Source organism: Strigops habroptila, chromosome 5 (genome assembly GCF_004027225.2).
Source record: "Strigops habroptila isolate Jane chromosome 5, bStrHab1.2.pri, whole genome shotgun sequence".
Classification (NCBI taxonomy): domain Eukaryota; kingdom Metazoa; phylum Chordata; class Aves; order Psittaciformes; family Psittacidae; genus Strigops; species Strigops habroptila.
In genome coordinates this window covers 41,756,325-41,775,390 of record NC_044281.2, presented here as the reverse complement: position 1 = coordinate 41,775,390, position 19,066 = coordinate 41,756,325, and the positions used below count along the sequence as shown (strand labels likewise).

At 40.0% G+C, this 19,066-nt stretch overlaps 1 protein-coding gene across 8 annotated transcripts in view; it reads left to right on the top strand.

Moving 5' to 3' along the window:
- Window positions 1-19,066, top strand: part of PKP4 (plakophilin 4) — an 87,573-nt gene that overhangs the window by 63,620 nt on the left and 4,887 nt on the right. For all 8 annotated transcript variants that reach the window (XM_030486508.1, XM_030486507.1, XM_030486506.1 and 5 more), the window contains 9 exons: window positions 1,748-1,961; window positions 11,454-11,637; window positions 12,483-12,600; window positions 13,097-13,288; window positions 13,426-13,599; window positions 14,420-14,570; window positions 15,951-16,146; window positions 17,908-17,992; window positions 18,099-18,216. In XM_030486508.1, coding sequence (XP_030342368.1) covers window positions 1,748-1,961; window positions 11,454-11,637; window positions 12,483-12,600; window positions 13,097-13,288; window positions 13,426-13,599; window positions 14,420-14,570; window positions 15,951-16,146; window positions 17,908-17,992; window positions 18,099-18,216 — 1,432 coding nt within the window. The remainder of the gene's footprint in view (window positions 1-1,747; window positions 1,962-11,453; window positions 11,638-12,482; window positions 12,601-13,096; window positions 13,289-13,425; window positions 13,600-14,419; window positions 14,571-15,950; window positions 16,147-17,907; window positions 17,993-18,098; window positions 18,217-19,066) is intronic.

Sequence of the window (19,066 nt, the reverse complement as noted above, 5' to 3'; positions counted from 1 at the left end):
TGTAAGGTAAATACTCATCTCCTAGTATAGAAATCTCGCCAGGTGAATAACTTTAAGCTTAAGGTCCACTGAATGCCTTTAGGTAGAGATTCCTGGTAGCTTTTGGTGTAGCAGTGGCTTCTCTAACTGATCAGTGCCAAACTTGGTGTCCCCTGGGTACATAACTTACAGGGTAGATACATCTAGGCGTGTAAATACAGAGTTCCTTTTGAAAAACACACACTTTAAACAGTGGTCTAAGAATTTCGAAGTCACCAGTCTTTCATTTTATTTCTGTTACTCTACTTAAGAGGTGATTTGACAGGTAAAAATGACATCTGGTGCTGGTCATAGACCTTGCAGTTCAATTGGTTTTTCCAAGCCTCTTCATTTTTGCTGTTTTAAGGTGTAAGTAAAGACACTGACCTTGATCTTGATACCCAATGCAATTTTCAATAATGTAATAGAAGATTCTGTTTTCTAAAGCATCAACTGAACTGAGATTTAGCCAAATCATTTTATGCTTTCATTGAGAATAATTTTATTCTCCTTGAAATATGGCCAATAAAAGACACTGAATTTTAAAAGCCAAAAATCCATGAAAACGTGTTCACATCAGTTTATTTCAAATAGCCTTGTGGCTGCCAGACCAGTTATTGTACAGGTTAGAATAGAAAAAGGGCCTCTCAAAGTGCAGTAGTGCTGGATTAGAGAACCCTTAGACAGTTAAGTTTTACATCTCTGCTGGCTGTTTGGCCAGAGCCACATCCTGTGTAAGCCAAGCATTCAGCAATGATGGTACGTCTCCTTCTCACCGCCACAGGGTCCCCTCATCGTGCTGCACGTGTGGAGTGATTAGGAAAACCTTGTGCCACCTCCCCCCAGCACATTCCGGAAATCGTATGGCACAAAAGTTACTGTGCTGTGTTAAAACAACCCCAGGTTATAACAGATTAATCTATATTGCAAAATAGCTCAGACTTTTTAAAAAGGTTCATAAAAAATATTTTGGTAGCCTTTTGGTGGTTATTTTTTATTTAAAATTAATGTTAATCTCATAAGTAATGCCATGTAGTTCTCTCTTTAACATATATTTTATTTAGTAAATATTACAGAATTCTAAAATACCTTAATCTTTCATCATTAAGAATTATCTTGAACAAAGAAAAGTCCTACGTGGAAATGAGATCTCAAAACACAATGTTAAATTTTTTTTTAAAGATACATAGAACAAAGAATAAATGCAACTAACCTGCTTAAAGCAATCAATATAAACAATTCTTCTTGGTTTAGGGAATTTCTGCAGAGTAGGTCTTCTTTTTAACAAGAATTTCAGAGGTGCCATCAGCACTGACTAGATTCTAGTTTGAACTGGTTTGTGTGTGTGCTTAAGTGTAACAGTCGGCATTTAAATCTTTGCAACTTCTTATTTCCAATATTCCCTTAAAAGATATTCTGAAGTATAGGAAATGACTTAAAACCCAGCATTATTGGGAAGCAAAACTTTAGCAGTAAGCATTTTTCTTTGAGCACAGCAAATGACTGAAAATCTCCGCCAGCCTTTTCAACAAGGATGCGAGTGTTCATGAGAGTTTGCAGTGCAGTGTAACAACCAAGGGATTAAGATTTACCAACAGTATTTCTTCTTGAAGCAGTCTGGAATGTGTTGGTTTTTATAAAAACCAACCAAAAATAAAAGCCTTTTAAATCTGAGCATGAAATGGGTGGAAGCAGTGGGTGCTGATGATCCCAATGTTATGATTTCTAGGTGTGCAGGCTGGGAGGAATCAAGCACCTTGTTGATCTCTTGGATCACAGAGTCCTGGAAGTTCAGAAGAATGCTTGCGGCGCACTGAGAAACCTTGTTTACGGGAAGTCTACTGATGAAAACAAAATAGCAATGAAGAATGTTGGTGGGATACCTGCCCTTCTGCGGTTGTTGAGAAAATCTGTGGATGCAGAAGTAAAAGAGCTCGTAACAGGTAAGTTTTGAAAAGAAACAAGCAGAGACCTATAACACAGATTATTTTTCTGAAGTCTGGAATAACTGGTAAGAGACTGGAATTGAGTGTATTGACTGCTGTTCTATTTGTGCACTGGGATTTTTTGTGAATACAAAATTGCTGACAGTTAAAGTATTAACATGGAAGTACAAATTCACTGAGAGAAGTAAATCTTGAGGTAGCTGCACTAATGCTCCACTTGGGGTAGCCTTTCCCCTGGTGTGACTCTCCTACATACACAGCTAGGTCTTGGATAGGCATTTCTTTATTGACTCCTAACATCTGATTTATTACAGGCTGCTGGCAAAAGTTTTAAATAAGATCATGCAGAATTCCTGAGATAGACCCAAACTATGTAAATGTGTGTTGAAGTACAGGCAGAAAATGGCAAGTACGCAAATTACAGAAGCTTCCCAGTGCACAGCCTGCTTGTAGAGTCCTGGCAAGTGACTGTGTAGACACTCCCAGTTTCTTAAGTACAAACTACCAGATTTAGCTTATAAGCCATGAACCTACTTGGCACTTGGTGCAGACTTAAAGTGCAGAAATAATAAATTATTTGCAGTTCTAAGACATAAAGGAATTCCATTTCCATCAAAACAAGGTGGATTTGCTGGGTACTGTGTTACATCTGCTATCTCTTTTTCTCTCTCTGTGGGAGTGATTTGTCTATGTAGGTTGTAGGGGATTTAAAATGAGAGCATAGAAAAAAAAGAGTTTTTTACTTTCTTTAAAGAGTTCCTCTTTCAAGTTTTAGTAGCTCCCTCATTTGATTTTGTTAAGCTGTGGAGCTTAACTGCTTACCTGCTAAGCAAAGCTGCACAACGGTGCTCAAGTTAGAAGTAGCACTGGGAGCCTTTCCAAGTCATTTCCTTGTTTAGAAAAGCTATTAAGTAGAGAAAGAACTCTGTGCAGAGGGTAGCTAAAGCATTTAAGTTCAAGTTCATGTGCAGGCTATTTTCCTTAAGTATTTTCCACATAAGCAAGCATTAAGATAATGGCAGTGCTGGGTTAGCAGTTGGACTTGATGATCTTAAAGGTCTTTTCCAACCTAAATGATTCTATCATTCTACTTGTAAGTAAAAAGATTTTTCAAATAAATATGGTATTTATTTTTAATTATAATTAAAGATGACTACTTCAGAAAAAGTGGCACTTGCTTTTTAACACTCACTCATATTTTTCATTTTTTTAACCAGCTACAAAAAAAAAAGGAAAGTTTTGACCTAATTGTCTCCTGGTTAAGTCAGTGGGGTTGATTCCTGACATGCTGAATTTTTGAGAACAATCCACAGCAGGCTTTTGGAACTTAGGAATTTGTAAACGTTTTCTATAAATAGCAATATAAAGAAAAGAAGTGGAAAAGATCCACTGACTATTTCTGTAATGAATAGAGAACTCCACCTGTGTCAGAACTAAAACTAGCAAACCACACTCAGTTCACTGTGTTCCCCAATTAAGATAATGTAAATACAGGGAAATTTCTGTCACTCTACATGACCAGAAACACCGTATGTCTGATAGTTTAAAATTGGCACTATTCATTACTGCCATAGTGTAGTCATATTTTTTAATGTAAAGTGGATTTTCCAGTGTAACATTTTGGAATGAAGTACAGTGCTTTTCTTTTTCCTGAGGATGGTCTTTCCTCCGTACTAAATGAATTACATTTGTTATTAGCAGTGTCAATTGCCTTTGAACAATAACAGGTATCTCTGATGGCATTGCCAGGGAAACTTGTCCAGTTTACTTCAATATGCAGTTGGACAGATGAAAACTTCATTATCCCAGATGAGTGAAATTAGAATAACAAGCTTCTTGCAATCTGTATAGATAGTTTCAACATGAACTCATTTATATAAAATTTTTGAGAAATTATTAGCAATCCTCTAACCTCAGAAACTATTTGGGAACATGCCCTAAAGATGAACTATGATGAGTTTGAAAAGCTACCATACTAGGGGAGAGTTTAATTGCACAAGTATGTTTTAGAGGAGGTAGAAAACAGGAGGCATACTAGGGTCTCTGTTTAATTACGAGTGATTGAAATGCAGAGAGATAATGAAGTGGAAACTGAATAGAAAGTTACCTTAAAAAATGCAAAAAACGTAATTGCAAAACCACAAGAACGTTTTACGAGGGAAGCAAGTAATCTTGGTGGCTATAGATTATTCAGAAAATAAAATGTGCTAAATCACTTTTCATAATCATCATATGAAAATGAAGTAATGCTTAAAAAAAAAAAAGTCTTTAGAAGTTGGACTTGGGGTAACCCTTCACTGCGCTGCCCCAGCGGCCTGTGGTGCTGTGCTGCAGGCCCAATGGCAGCCTCATGTCCTGTGCTTTGCAGCAGAGAGCCCTTAGAAGGGATGGTTTTGGTCACTGCAACACGTTTCATTAGGTATCAGCACCAGTGCTTTCGGAGGCTGCTGTGTTTCACATTCCAGCACAGCTTCAGCACTCGGTAGCAGAAATATTGCTGGCCCTTTGTGGCTGTGCACAAGAGCTCCATTCCCAGCAGGTGACATGCAGGGTGTGCACCCGTTTGTGCTGTCTGGTTCTTACACTGCAGTCAGCTCAGCTTGGAATCAGTTTCTGAATTTCAGCCTTTCCTGTCTTGGAAGGCTTATACAGCAGAAAACTGTGATGTACGAATCAAAATGGGCATGTTCTTGCACCCAGGTCTGGTTTCTAACAACTGAGTCTACTTTCAAGAGACCATCAGAAACAGCCCTTTAATATGTTAAAATGTAAGAGACACTGGTGTGCTCCGCAGCTGCAAGTGTCACAGAGAAAGCGGGTCAGATGCCTGCCTCACTCAGTAGAGTAGTTTCTTGATTTTCATCAGATCTCCAGTAGCAGAGAGGAGCCACCAGCCGTGCCCTCCCCCGAGAAATACCCCTGATCCACTCTCGAGTGGCTGGTTTTCTGTTGGGATTCCTCCCTGAAAAGTCAGGCAAGCGACAGTGCTGAACTTGGGGGAGTGGCATGATTTCATAGCTGGAAAAAAGGAAGGAAGAATGAGCACCAATTCCAGCAGCAATTAATCATAGCTTAGCTCTGTAGTGAAGCTCTGTCCTTACAGGGGAAAGAAGTTGTTGCTGATGGTGCTGGCAACTCTTCATAGTTTATTTCTGCAAATTGGTACTACTGCAGCTAGATCAGCCGAGGAATGCTGTTCTCTGTCCAGCAGCACCATCTTTTGTATACACAGTGTCATCTTTGTGGAAGATTGCATTCTGGCAGCAGTTAACACCGTGTGGTGTTGCTTGTGTATTTTTTGGAAAAGGGACCCAGGGTTCTGCTGTTCTGGGCAACTTGACTTACATTTGGAGAAAGTACAGAAGCAGCTGCAAGTCCCACACAATTTTGCAGACTAAGCACTCTGTGAAATGGGTACAGATTCCTTTCAGAACTTTCATGTTACTACAGTATTTACATCAATTCTACCACATACACAACCCAAAGTGCTCTGCAGTCATCTGTGTAAAATCTGCAGTGGTAGCGTGTGATCGTCCATGGTCAGCAGTGTGCCTCCAAGCTGGTGCAGCTGCTGATGAGCTCTTAATAAACCTGCTTCCTGCTGGGTTAACACCTACCGGCTGTGAGCAGTGGCAGCGGAATTCACTGGAGTAAACTCATCCAAGGTCTTAAAAATCTGGATTAAAATGTCAAGATTCAAACCCAAAATGAAGCATGAAAAAAACGTGTCTGGATGTAGAGGAGAAACAAGGTATTTTATCTGCAGTTAAATCAGGGTTACATGTTTTCATGATTTTTTTAATATTTACACTAGAATATTTCATTCAAGAGCCAGACATGTGGGTTTTTTCTGTACCAGGTAATGCTAAATATGACCTGTAAAGTGTCTTTGGTTTTGGGAGGGCAGACCTGTTCCCAAAATGTTGTTTTCATTTTTTTTCTTACAATCTGATCAGTTCAAATGCCGGGCTAAGACTTTGGAGATGGGTATTTGTGTTTGCGAAGGATTTGTGTTCCCTGTCCCTTTAAATGCAAACAAACATCTGGGTAAATTGCCTTCTCTAAAATGAATTTATGACAAAAATGTGCAGCCATTGCTAACATCAAAGCAGTTTTGACAACAATGGCAACTGTAAATTTGTATGGAGCTGAGGCTCAACTTTATCATGCTACTTACTTTAATTTTCTGAGTGGAATAATTTTGGACTGTGTTCACAGAAATATTGTTTTAGCGTGGTCATCTCAGAGAGCTGAAAGGGTCAGAATTTCAGGCAAAGACAGGGCAGGGAATCCCTGGTCAAAAAGAAGAAAGCAGAAAGACCCACTTGGATTAGAACGGCAGAGGCAGTTTCACATGGCACGCTCAACTCCTGCGAAGCTTACTGATTATTAGTTTTTTCCCTTGGAGCTGTTCCTGCTGATTTTCTTCCTTCATTAAGAATTATCCATGCTTGGTAATGCTGACTTTTCTGAACTTCAGCCTGCTCTCCTCAGGTTTTCCTCTTCTCTAGGCAATGTCAAGCGCCAACAGTGGTTTGTCATTTTTCTGCTGTGTTTTGTAGTACATTGACAGACTACGCAGGAAACGTGAGGCCAGCTGAAGCAGTCAGTTGAATTATACACAACCTGAAGTGTACCGTGAGGAGTGAACAGAAGTTCCTCTCCTTCCAGACTCAGGGATGCTAGGGACAATAGAGATCTGCTTACATAGGTAAATGGACTTAGCTCTCCCTGTGCTACACAGAGTTGTTTGGGTGTTGAATGGTGCGTTCACCAGACTTCCAGAATGATGGAAGCTGCAGCAAACAGCTGTCAAAAAATACTTCTTTGGAAACTCTACTTACAGTTTCACACTGTCTCATTGGACTTTGGCAGATGATTCTGTAACAGTTAAATACTTCCGTTTAGTGTACCTCCACTACAGTGAGGAGTAAAAAAGCACTGTTACTTAAATGACATACAAAATGATACTGTAACCTCAGAAGTCTCATAGACCTTACTTTAATACAGCTTGTACCAGCTCCTACCATCATTTTCCTTATCTTTGCATGGAAACTTTCCAAATTATAACTGCCTTTGCAGTCAGGGCTGATTGCTAATAAGCACTAAATTTGGTCCAAATTATCTTAAAATAAGCACTCTACAAATAATCAGATTGTACTCTCATTTTTAACGTGACGACAAAAGGGCTGTGTGATTCTAGTTTGTAAAATAAATAGCTAAAGACATCTCCCAAATTAAGAAAGAGAGTGAGAGCATCCTGGTGAGAACTTTTGCTTCACATAATGAACACAGGGGCAATAAATCATTAATCATTTAATCAAGCTACCTCCTTGAGAGTCGAGCTTCTGGGCAAGTTTTGACATAGTTACTCGATGGAACTCTAATGATTTGCTCTTCAAACACTCCCAGGCTGCTCCTCATGGATGAGTTAATATTTGGGAAGGCTCCTTGGAGAGATCAAGTTCAGGGAGGTCCTCTAGCTGGTGTTTTCAGCCTCTGCCATTGGGCCCACGTATGACAGGAAGATGCTGCTGGCTATTCTCTCCCAATTTCTTAGAAAGCATCTGAGCTGCAGCATTCCTCTGAAGGCACGGTGGGGTGGGCCACATCCCTTACGGGTCTGGCAGGTGCAGCATTGGTCCTGCAACACCCAGCTATGGAGTGTGTCACTGTCTGCAGCCTTGGCATTTCAGGCAGCACCCAGCCACTCCAGCTTCTTCACAAGCTGTAGGTCAGCCAGTAAATATTTAGAGGCAGTCATACTTAGCAAGGCTGAGAGCTTTACCTCAGTCTGAATAACCATACAGTAATATTTTTAGAGCTAGTTCACTGAATCGAGCATGCCGTTTTCCTGTAGGTGTTGGTAGTAGTCTGAGACTTAAAATAAGACTTTCTCTTGCATAACTTGCTTTAACAACAAGTGCTTGGGGGTGGGGAGGAGGTTTAGGTGAGATCCAATTTCTAGTTTGCATCACAGATTGCATGAAATATGGTTTCAAAATGTAAAGCTATAGGCCAGTGAAGCATTTGTATTTCTCCCTGTTAGCTACCCATGAAGTACCCGTCTTCAGAGAGGGCATACAGTCACCCAGGAGATTGATGGTGTGAAATTGGATGTGTATTTGAAATAGCTTGCTTTATGTAATCAAACTGTTAAAGAATAAGTAAGCTTCAGCTTATTTGGAGTGTGTAAATGTAATGAGATTCAAAGTTTGGTGGAGCCGTAAACAATTTTGGAGAATCACTCGAAACTTTTAAGAAGAAATCCTCCACAACTTTAAAGAGTACTTTTTTTTTTCCTCATGATTTTTTCTATTCCCCAGTTTGTAATCAGTTATTTTTCATTACTGGAAGTCTTGCTGTACAGGAGCTGGAGTAACACTTTCTAAAGTTTTTTAGCTATATTTGGGGAGGTCGGTGTAAGGAGATGATCAGAACAGTCTCATTGCAAAGCTTGGGCTCATTCAGCTATCCATTGAAGCAACCACAGACAAGTAAATGTGCCTTGGATTTAGAAAAGGCAGCAGAAAGGTTTGTGAGGGTGTTTTGCCTCTTGTGGGAATTGATTGTACAGTCTTTGCCTAATTGCCAAGAAGTCTGTCTCTTGGGTAGGTGAGCTGCTGAAGAAAGTTCCGTTATTCAAGGAAGGCAAGTTTGCAACCGTAGTCCTCATCCAGACATTCGAGTTAGCTGTGTGTGTTAAGTTAGCACAGAGGAGAATCGCCAGGAAGCACTGTGACACATTAGGTACTTAGACTGCCTGTGTCATAACTAGAAATCAAAACTGCGATAAATCTCATGTATATATCTCCCCATGGAGCCCCCTTTCATTGTTTTACTGAAGAGAAAATGGATGTTTCATGCAAATATTTTTCTTACTGTTGTGCGGCTGTATTAAAAACTTTTGCTGTTGTATAAACTTCCAGTTTGTTAACTTCTGTAGCATTTACTGTCTTGTCCTGCCTCTGATTTATTTCTGAGGAAACTAAATGTTCAAGATCAGGTCAAACTGAAAACTGTATGGTCTGCAGTGGCAGTTATATTGGGCTATTGTAGAACTGCTGTTGAATGGGTTTTGCTGAGTGTATGCAGCTGGACTACTTTATAGTTAGTAAATTATTGTATGTGAGGAGAATGTTAGTGTAAGATGAATACCTGGAGAGAATTTAGATGAACTTTAAGCTGTGTTTCATGATGAAAATATGACTAAATGCCACATTTAGCATATCACTTGCATATATATTACTGCTGATAATTTATGCCAGATCTCATACTGAATGTCATGTTAGAAGACTTTGCAGGGTAGGGAACTATAGCTTTCTGCCTGGGGATAAAAGATCAATAGTAGTTTCATTTGGCTAATAGGTGAATGTGAAAGACTCTAGACTTCTGGCTGTAGTTTCCAGGAAGTAAGTTTCTGTAGGATTTCCACATGAGTTCTGGTATGTTCAGCTCTGCACTTCAGTATCTGCTATTCCAGGCCTATGACATAACAAAGCAGTCATACTGGTGCAGGCCATTCTCCCCATGTTTATCACTGGGCGGGGGGAGGGGGGGGGAAGGCAACCCAAAACCATACATCCTCATCCTCCATTGTTCATTTTCCATTCTTCATGTCTGGACTCTGGCTTTTCAGATTCTGCCTAATCTAGAATCATGCCATGTCACACACTTGGGACCTTTACTGAAAACTCTTTCATGGCTGCCATTCATCTGCCAACCTACCTTCTTTGTCACTTTTTCAGAATTTCTTTCACAAGCCCTCATGTTTGTAAACCGTGGATGATCTTTCATCCATACATTTGGTTTCTTCTTGCTTCTTGATTTCTTAGGACCTTTCTTTTAGCTGTTAACTTCTTCTCTTCTTTAGAGATTTCCAGTGTAAACAATCTCAAGGATATTGCCAAACCTCTTCCATGTTCCTTTTTAAATAGTAGCTTATAACTTTAAACTCCAAGTTTCATATAAATCAGGATAATTGTTGTTTCTTCCCTCCCCCAAACCTCTTTCCTGCAGGGTTTTTGAAGACTCCCCCTTTGGAAGTCATATGTTCATGCCTTTTTTTCAATAGGATGAAGAGTTCAGAAAATGCATCTCTTGTGATAAATATATCTTCTCATCTCAGACTGCCGACTGGTAGAACTAACGAGGCAACAAATGAAAGTACCAGTAGGGATCAAGTTAGATGCTCGCAGAGGGCATGCAGTTTCAATGGCATCTGTAAGGAGTGGTTTTATTATTGAGGTCCCCACTGAAGGGCCTGAGTATAAAGCGTGACCCATTCCTCTTACCAGAGCAGTGGTAGTTCAGTCGTGACCTCCTCCACACACCTCTCTAGGTCAGGAGCATACTGCTGGTGGTCCCCAGTTGTAACATCCATATGACCAGTTACTGGAAGGCTACCAGCAGCTGCTCGCTTCAGAGATACTTTTTCTGTTCATGGAAATATTCACACCTCTCCTTCTACACTGGAATTCTCCCTGGGAGAGGAACCAGCTGGTGGTGCAAGGTGCCACTCCTGCCAGGCATACTCAGGAAGCAGTGTCACTGGCACCCCATGCCACTCCTGCCACAGATACTATGCTGCACACCCACAAATACACTTACAGATGACAGCCATCAATAGAACTCTAGTTAATAGTAAATGACTACATGACTTTCTTTTTTTGTTTTATATGAAGTTTTGTGCTGTATTAATCTGGCAAATCCATTAGTGACCTCTGATGGGTTTGCTACGGCATGGTTGTACCAGCTGGTGCTGCTCTGGCACACTGCAAAAAAAGATGGATTTTTCTTCCTCTTACAGGTAGTCAGTATGGGATTGATCTTGAGATATCTAAGATAGGTACGAGCATTGGAGAGAGATAGTGAGCTCAAGGTATATGTATTTCAGAAAGGTGAAAGGTGTTTTGCAAATGAGATGAGTTGTGTGCGTGTAGGGACTATTCCTCTGGGCTCTTGGAGTGCAGTGGGGATGTCCCTCTCCTGTCAGGTAGCAGAAGGAGCTGTACCTTGTGAAAGGGAACATCTCCTGTCAGCAACTGTGTGCTTCGGCTCGGGATTTTTCCTTAAGAAAAGAGTATCTACTGACTGATAAATACGTTTCCTTCTCAGTACTATGGGAGACCTAGCTGCTGATCTATTAGGGTTATTCTGATGATCCTCTCACATTCCAGCTCTGTGGTCAAAGAGCTTACGCAGCAGCAAGACAGAGTGACGGCTGCTGAATGCATTTCAATCTGAAGTTTATAAGTACTTATTTCAGTCTATAAAGTGAATCTTTTAATGGCATTTTTGCTGACCGCTTATTGACCAATAACGTTGGAATAATATTAGATACATTGCAGAGTAATTATATTTCCTTTGGTCTTGCATAGGTAAATTATCTTTCTTCTGTTTCAAGTGGTGTCTTTTAAGCTGTTGCTGTTTCTTTGTTTGTTTGCCATGTCCTTTCTGACATTACTGCAATGGAAATCTCTTCTTCAGGGGTTCTCTGGAACTTGTCTTCATGCGATGCAGTAAAGATGACAATCATTAGGGATGCTCTGTCAACACTAACGAACACTGTGATAGTGCCTCATTCTGGATGGAACAGCTCTTCCTTTGATGATGACCATAAAATTAAATTTCAGACTTCCCTAGTTCTGCGCAACACTACAGGATGCCTGAGGTAACTTGCTGTTCTAGCAGGCCCCCTTTTACAGGAGTATAAAATATATGTACTCTATAAAGTACGTATACTTCTATTGTTTAGGCAGCTTTTCCATTAGATTTGGGGTGGTTTTTTCCATATTATAAAAATATGAAAAGTACAAAGTTATTAAGAGATGCTAACTGTAATGAATAGTGGTTACATTTTGGTTGGGGATTTTTGTTTGTTTGTTTGCTTTTTTAATTATGATCATTGCACTTTTCCCCTATTAATTACTGCAATTTTGTGTATAGGGCTTATGAATATTATTTAGGGAAAAAATCGTGCATTTGGTGATTCTTAATCATTTTATACATTTAAATAATTATGTTTGCATATGCATGCAAATCAGTAAAGAGTGTTTGACCATTCCCTTTGTGGATTTCTCAAACAGCAGTAAGAAGGAAAAAAAAAGTATTCAGAATAATAAAAGGCAAACCTGAAATATCTGAAAAGAGAATTCAAGGGAATTCAGTTTACAAGAAAGGAAACAAAGGGTATTTTGGGCACAGACAAGCTCAGCAATCCATTCTGCAGCACATACAAACCATAGATTTGGGCTTGTATGGCCAGAGGGCTTTTGGAATGGACAAGTCTATGGGAGAGGGGTTCTACTTAAAGCTGGTTTTGTCAGTGAGTCAATGCTACCTTGAAATTGTGGGTTTGAATCCTATTTATCTTCTATAGGAATTGGGGGTGTGTTTGCTTTTAACTTCAGTTATCAATTAGCGGTATCAGAGCCTTCTGCAAACTGTCTAATAAAATGATGGGGTGTATGTCTATCTGTGAACACACTAAGGTCCTTTATCACTTCAACCCTTCAGGAATCTCAGCTCGGCAGGTGAAGAAGCCCGGAAGCAGATGAGGTCCTGTGAAGGGCTGGTTGATTCACTGCTATACGTGATCCACACGTGTGTGAACACATCAGATTATGACAGCAAGGTGCATGCACGTTTCATCTAAGTGATTCTTAGTGCTAAACTAATCCTGTGTCGGACAGGATATTTGGGGGGTTGTGTAGTATAACTGAGCACTGATATGCTTAGCTCAGCTGGTTTTCTATCCCAGTTTTCTGATGCACAATCAAACTCTGCTGCACAACGGTGTAACTTGTTCTATGCTGTTCAGTTTCATCAGTGTTGAAGTATTCATTCTTTAATAGAATAATAATAATCTCTTTTGCTTTTCATTTTCAGAATACTGAAAAATAAGCCACTGTAGTAGAGATAACTGCTATAAATATTCTCATATTTGAGGATATCAGGAGAGAGCTTGCAATTTTCCCAGAGAAACAGACAAAGCAATGCCCAAGGCCCAGGACAGGAATTTAGTACTTGTGCTCCAAATGCCTTTTCACCTCTACTTAATTTGTTTGGTTTGCTTTACCACTATGTAAGTAAGTAATTCATGACATGACCCATTTCTGATTTGGCTTCAGACAGTGGAAAATTGTGTGTGTACCTTGAGAAACCTTTCTTACCGTTTGGAACTGGAGGTACCTCAGGCACGTCTGCTAGGAATCAATGAACTGGATGACTTGTTAGGAAAAGAATCACCTAGCAAAGATGCTGAGCCCAGCTGCTGGGGAAAAAAAAAGAAGAAGAAAAAAAAAACTTCACAGGAGGATCAGGTTTGCTGTTTTCCTACAAATATATCAACTGTAGTTTAGCTAACGATGGGGGAGTATACAGCTTCAAGAGTAACTGTTACATGTTGAATGAAAATACAGAGGTTTCACGTAGTTACAAATCCATGTTCTGTTCTCAGTGGGATGGAGTTGGCCCTATACCTGGATTTTCCAAGTCTCCTAAAGGGGTGGAAATGCTCTGGCACCCGTCAGTGGTGAAGCCATACCTAACACTTCTGGCAGAAAGCTCCAACCCAGCTACTCTAGAGGGCTCTGCAGGATCTCTCCAGAATCTTTCTGCAGGCAACTGGAAGGTATGTTCATTCCTACTCTTCCTCCTATCGTTTTATTTTAGCTGGATTTTTTAGTAAGATTTTGAAATGTGTTTGGTAGGAACACGTAATTTTCTAGCACACATCTGAGAATTTCTCCCTAGTGTGTGTCAGCAGTGCCTGTGTGCTGCAGTACCGTCGTTTCCCCAGTGAAAAGCAATGGCAGGGATGGTAGATGGGAAGAGCGGTATGGAAACTGGCCTTGAAATTGGTACCATTTATTTTCAGTGAAGAGACAAAGCTTTCTTCCAATGCATATTGGGTCAAAATAAACTTCTAGCATCTTCTAGCTGTGAATTCTAGTGGGAAGAAACTGTTAAAACAAAGCCAGCATAAATAAATTGTTTGCGTTTGCTTTATTATTTGTATTATCTATTTCCATATTTTCTTGCTTCTGGCCCTTGCATAGAATATGTTACAAAAGCACCTCTTTAATAATGTCATGTATTTGTCATGGACAGATGAAAAAAAAAATAAAAATAATTGCTTTCTTTGCTTGTAGAAAAACAGCTAAAATTTTTAATTTTATGACCATTATAAAATTGGTCTTTTAAAAGAAAAACAAAAGAAAAAAAAACCAGCTCTCTTCCCGTTTCAACAATTTGTCTGTTAGACTAATTCTTTTAAATGTTACTTTGTAAAAGGAATGAGTGGAAAAAAGAGCCAACCCTTTATAAGACATGCATTTAACACTTATCTTTGGAAGATATCCCCTAACATACTTAAGAATTACAATCTAATAAGAGATTATTTCAGTCAGAACACTGTAGTAGATTTGTGAGTAACTGGAGTTTTATCGTAGTTTGCAGCGTACATTCGAGCTGCTGTGAGGAAAGAAAAAGGGCTGCCAATCCTTGTGGAGCTGCTGAGAATGGATAACGACCGAGTTGTTTCATCTGTGGCAACTGCCTTAAGGAATATGGCACTAGATGTTCGTAATAAGGAGCTTATTGGTAAGTGCAGGACGGCACTGAAGAAAGCCCTGAAATTACCGGTATGTCAGACCTTGCATGGGAAAACTATTAGGATGATGAGATTCTACCAGGAGAAACTGCATACTTGGGTTTACTGTATCATGTCAGTTGTGTCACAGAGATTGATCTTTATGACAGCAGTAACTTTTCGGAGTGGTATTGACATTTTAGCTTGCCTGTAGCCATCTTGCACAGCAATCTCTTTACAACAGATGAAAGTTACCCCAGCTAAACTAAACTGGACAGCACAAAGTACAATGGGAAACACCACTGTACTCTGCTGTTTTCCCTTCCTGGCAAAACTTTTCGGTTCAGAAATGCACCTCTACCTGTTCTCTCTCCCTGTCAAAGCCTGAACTATGGAAGAATTATTGGCTTTCCAGATACACACTGAAACCAATCTTCGTATAAAATATTTTGAGACATGAAGTTAGTCACATATTATTCCCCATCTAGTAATCTGTTTTATGCAACTTTATTGCTGTTGGTGGGGACAGGAATAATGGGTTTACATAGTCTAAACTCAGAAGAAAATAAGAGACTGGGGACTCCACCAAATAACAGCATAAATTGGTACATGCAGACATGTTGATGAGCTTGCTAAAAGACTGGCAGTGACAGCATTCTGTGTATGCAGCATTCTTGGGGATTATTTTCCAGCGTGTTTGAAAAGTTGTTCCTCTTGTTTGCAGAATTCATTTTTGGATATTTTCTTCCCCTCAGCCACATTATGCAAACAGACAGCTAATGGCTTTGTGTAAAGCTTATTCATTATTCATTGTTATGTATAAATACATGTCTTCAATAAAATCAATTAATAGTTCAATCAACAGCACAGCCTAAACAGGGAAGAAACCCCAAAGCCTTGGCTTTAGTTAATTTCCTTTGTCTGCAGTGCGATTGTTCCTGTGCATCAGTCAGTAATTGAAATCTCAAAGAGCTGCCATCTGATCTCTTGAGAGTAACAAATAAGAAAAAAATTCCAAGTTACTTTAAGGATTTCTTTAACCTTCCCATAAACGAAGCCTGGGAACATGCACCACTCCTTCAGTCATAATAAACAGAGCATTTTTCCTTGCGTGATTCTGCTTTCTCCAATTAATTCCTGTTTACAGATGCTCCTGTTTTAATGCAAAATTAAACTTCACACATTTTTAAGTTAAAAGAAAAAAAAATCAAAAATGGATCTTTAATCTTTCAACTTTGTGTAAAATGGGAATTCTTGGCAGGGTTCCATGGTTTTGATACTGTGTTTCTTTTTACTGCTTTCAGATGCAGTTTTGTGCCGAGTCCTATAATTTCAAATCCTAAGTACCCAAATATATGTCTTTCCTTGGTTCTGTTGATGGGTGTTTATAGGTAAATATGCCATGAGAGATCTGGTTAATCGACTGCCAGGAGGCAATGGCCCAAGCATACTGTCCGATGAGACTGTAGCAGCGATCTGCTGTGCGTTGCACGAGGTCACTAGTAAAAACATGGAAAATGCCAAGGCCCTCGCCGATACTGGAGGAATAGAAAAGCTGGTGAACATAACGAAAGGAAGAGGTGACAGGCAAGTAGGCAACGAAGTTCATACATAAACTGTTTCTATTTCCATTTAAAATGCTTAAGAATGCAGGAAGTGAAATTGTCCCCTCTTAAACACCTACAGCATTAATAGAACATTTAGAGCTTTTGCAAGTCAGCATTTATTAGCACCTTTGTCAGGATGTATCACAATAGCTATTGATTAGATCTAGCATGGCCATTTGGCGGGTTGTCAAGGAAAACTTGGCCTACTCAGCAGTTTACCTAGCCTGTGGGACTGTCTCAAGTAGGATTGCAAAGCAAGTGCTGATTGAGAAGACAGGCTCTCTGCGGAGTTCTTTGGGTATGGTTGTGCCAACCCCTGTGGCAGGGGTTTTGTTAGCTGAGTTCAGCACTGGGCTGGATCAAGCGTTGTGTTTATTTAGTAGTGATATAAAACCTGTCAGAACTGGATGGCTGAGCATCAAGGAACAGGAACATGTACTGGCTCCAGAGTCGTGCAGGGTCAGCGCTAAGCCAGCCCATAGACCCACTTGGCCTTGCTCAGCGTCGCTGCCCCATGGTCCTCCACAGTACGACTGATGCAAAGCATGTGAGCAGGACTCTTGTATAGACCAGGGTATCACAGATCTTTCTATGGGCAGCAGAAAGCTGATTACATAGTGAGCCCTGTATAGTGCCCGGTAAATCAGATGGTAAAGGAGAGGTAAAGATCTCTTCACTGAGAAGTTGGTCAGTGTGATTTAAACATACCATATTTTTAACAAAGCTTTTGTCTCAAAAGGAACTGGGTTATATTTTGAGTATCAACAATTTATAATACTTCATATGTCCAAGGGACCTAGACTCATTTCAGCTGCAGGTGTGAATGCAGTGATCCTTTACAGGACTTCTTGGGTCTGTGGAGACAATGTGTAAAGTTGCACCTGCACTACTATTTATGAGGCAACAGGGTACACTAAAATTCAAAATCATGTGAACATATTAAGAGTGTCTGCTCATTGATTAACACTTACCAACTGCAATTTTTTTCAGTTTTTCCTTTCAAAAACTTTACCTGGATGAACCTTCACAATGACAGAAGGCGGCTTATGTTTAACATGGTTGTCATGCTGTGGCATGTAGTGTCAAATCACTGCTCCAGTACCACTACCAGCTTACTGCTTTTTTGTTGTTTTTTTTTTTTTTTTTTAAAAGATGGCATGATTTTATTTTAATAATAGCTAGAGCAGTTTTCCTCACCTTGCTCTCTTGAGGGTGAAAAAGTATTTTCCCAACCAATGACAGTGTTCCTTAGTGCAACACAAAACTGAGAACAAAGTCCCACAATGAAGATATCTGGAGACTTTTAATACCAGCTCTCTTTTATTTGTTCTTTTTCTACAGTTAGGAATTTTGTACAGTGATTTAAAGTATGTCATCTCAGTTTTTATGAAATGCACTAAATAGTACGTTTCTTTTCAGGATTTTCAATTCTTGCAGACAGTGACAGTAGCTATTTCATGCCTTGTATCTGTATTCCTCACGTGGGTGACCTGACAATTTCTAGGCTGGAGAGGGAACTGATTGTCACAGTTCCCCAGGTTCTGCACCAGACTGTTGGTGAGGTGCTGACACAGCTGTGTTCACACTGCAGTAATTCAGGCAAGCATTAGTGAGACTCAAAGAGGTGACCTGACTTGCTTCACAGCATCAAGGCTTAGGCTGTTATTTGGCTCAGGAACATTGTTCTTTTTAAGTGGAACTAAGTGGCTTTCTAGTAATGTAATATTCTGTACTTCCCTAGATCATCACTGAAAGTTGTCAAGGCAGCTGCCCAGGTACTGAATACATTATGGCAATACCGAGATCTCCGGAGCATTTATAAAAAGGTAAACTACAAAATTAGCCTACGCTGGAAAATAGTTCTACAAAACCTCCTGATTTAATGAAAAGCGATTTATTTTGAGGTTTTTCTCTTTTTTCGCCACTTCACAGGATGGATGGAATCAAAGTCATTTTATTACACCAGTGTCAACACTAGAGCGAGAGAGATTCAAATCACATCCGTCTTTATCAACAGCAAATCAACAGATGTCACCTGTCATACAGTCAGGTCAGTCAAGAAATGCAGAGATATTCCCCAAAGGGGTACCTGGTATCCCATTTTTTTTAACTCAAATGGCCTTTCAGTTTACTACTAATTCTGTGTAAAACACGAGGGTCGTGCTATCTCTCCTCTGTGTTTAAACGTAAGTACTTCATGTACTCTGAATGTTACCTGAGCTGTTAATGTTGGCAGGCTTTGGATTCCAGAGGATTTGTGGACTCCTCTCCATTAGCATTGTAGTTTGGATAAGAAGCACCTGGAAGCAAATCTCCCCACTTACTCCTTAATGCAATTCAAGCTGCAGTCTCACAATTTGTGGAAAGAAAGAGTGTCTTTCATGCCCACAGTTCCTCTCAACCACTGCAGTACAACAGACAGGAGTGATGCCTTTGTATAGTGCCACACAACAGCAGACTGCCCTCACCAGTTACACAGGATTTGTTATTCTGATCTTACTGTGTTACACATTTGGTTTTCTCCCAGCCCTTCAAGATTCCAAAAGGATGTCCCTGCCAAGTATCTTTGCCACTCTCAAACCACAGGATACTGAAGGCGGTTTTTACTCTTACACCTAGTTGCCAAGTTGCACATACTGGCATCAAAACACCACCTTGAAATCACAGACTAATTGACACAGACCGCTTTGACACAGACTGCTTAGTGTCTACTGCCAGCGCCAACAATATCTTCTCAAAATAAGCAAGGAAGCAAAACAGAGCTTAGGCTCAGAGAACTGACCAGATTCTAGCAAAGTGTAAAAGGATATACCAGTACCTACTGTCAGATTCTCATCTCGGTGCTTTCTCTCCCAAGATCTGCTAGCAGAACAACTATCTTGCTCCAGTTCTTTGAACTA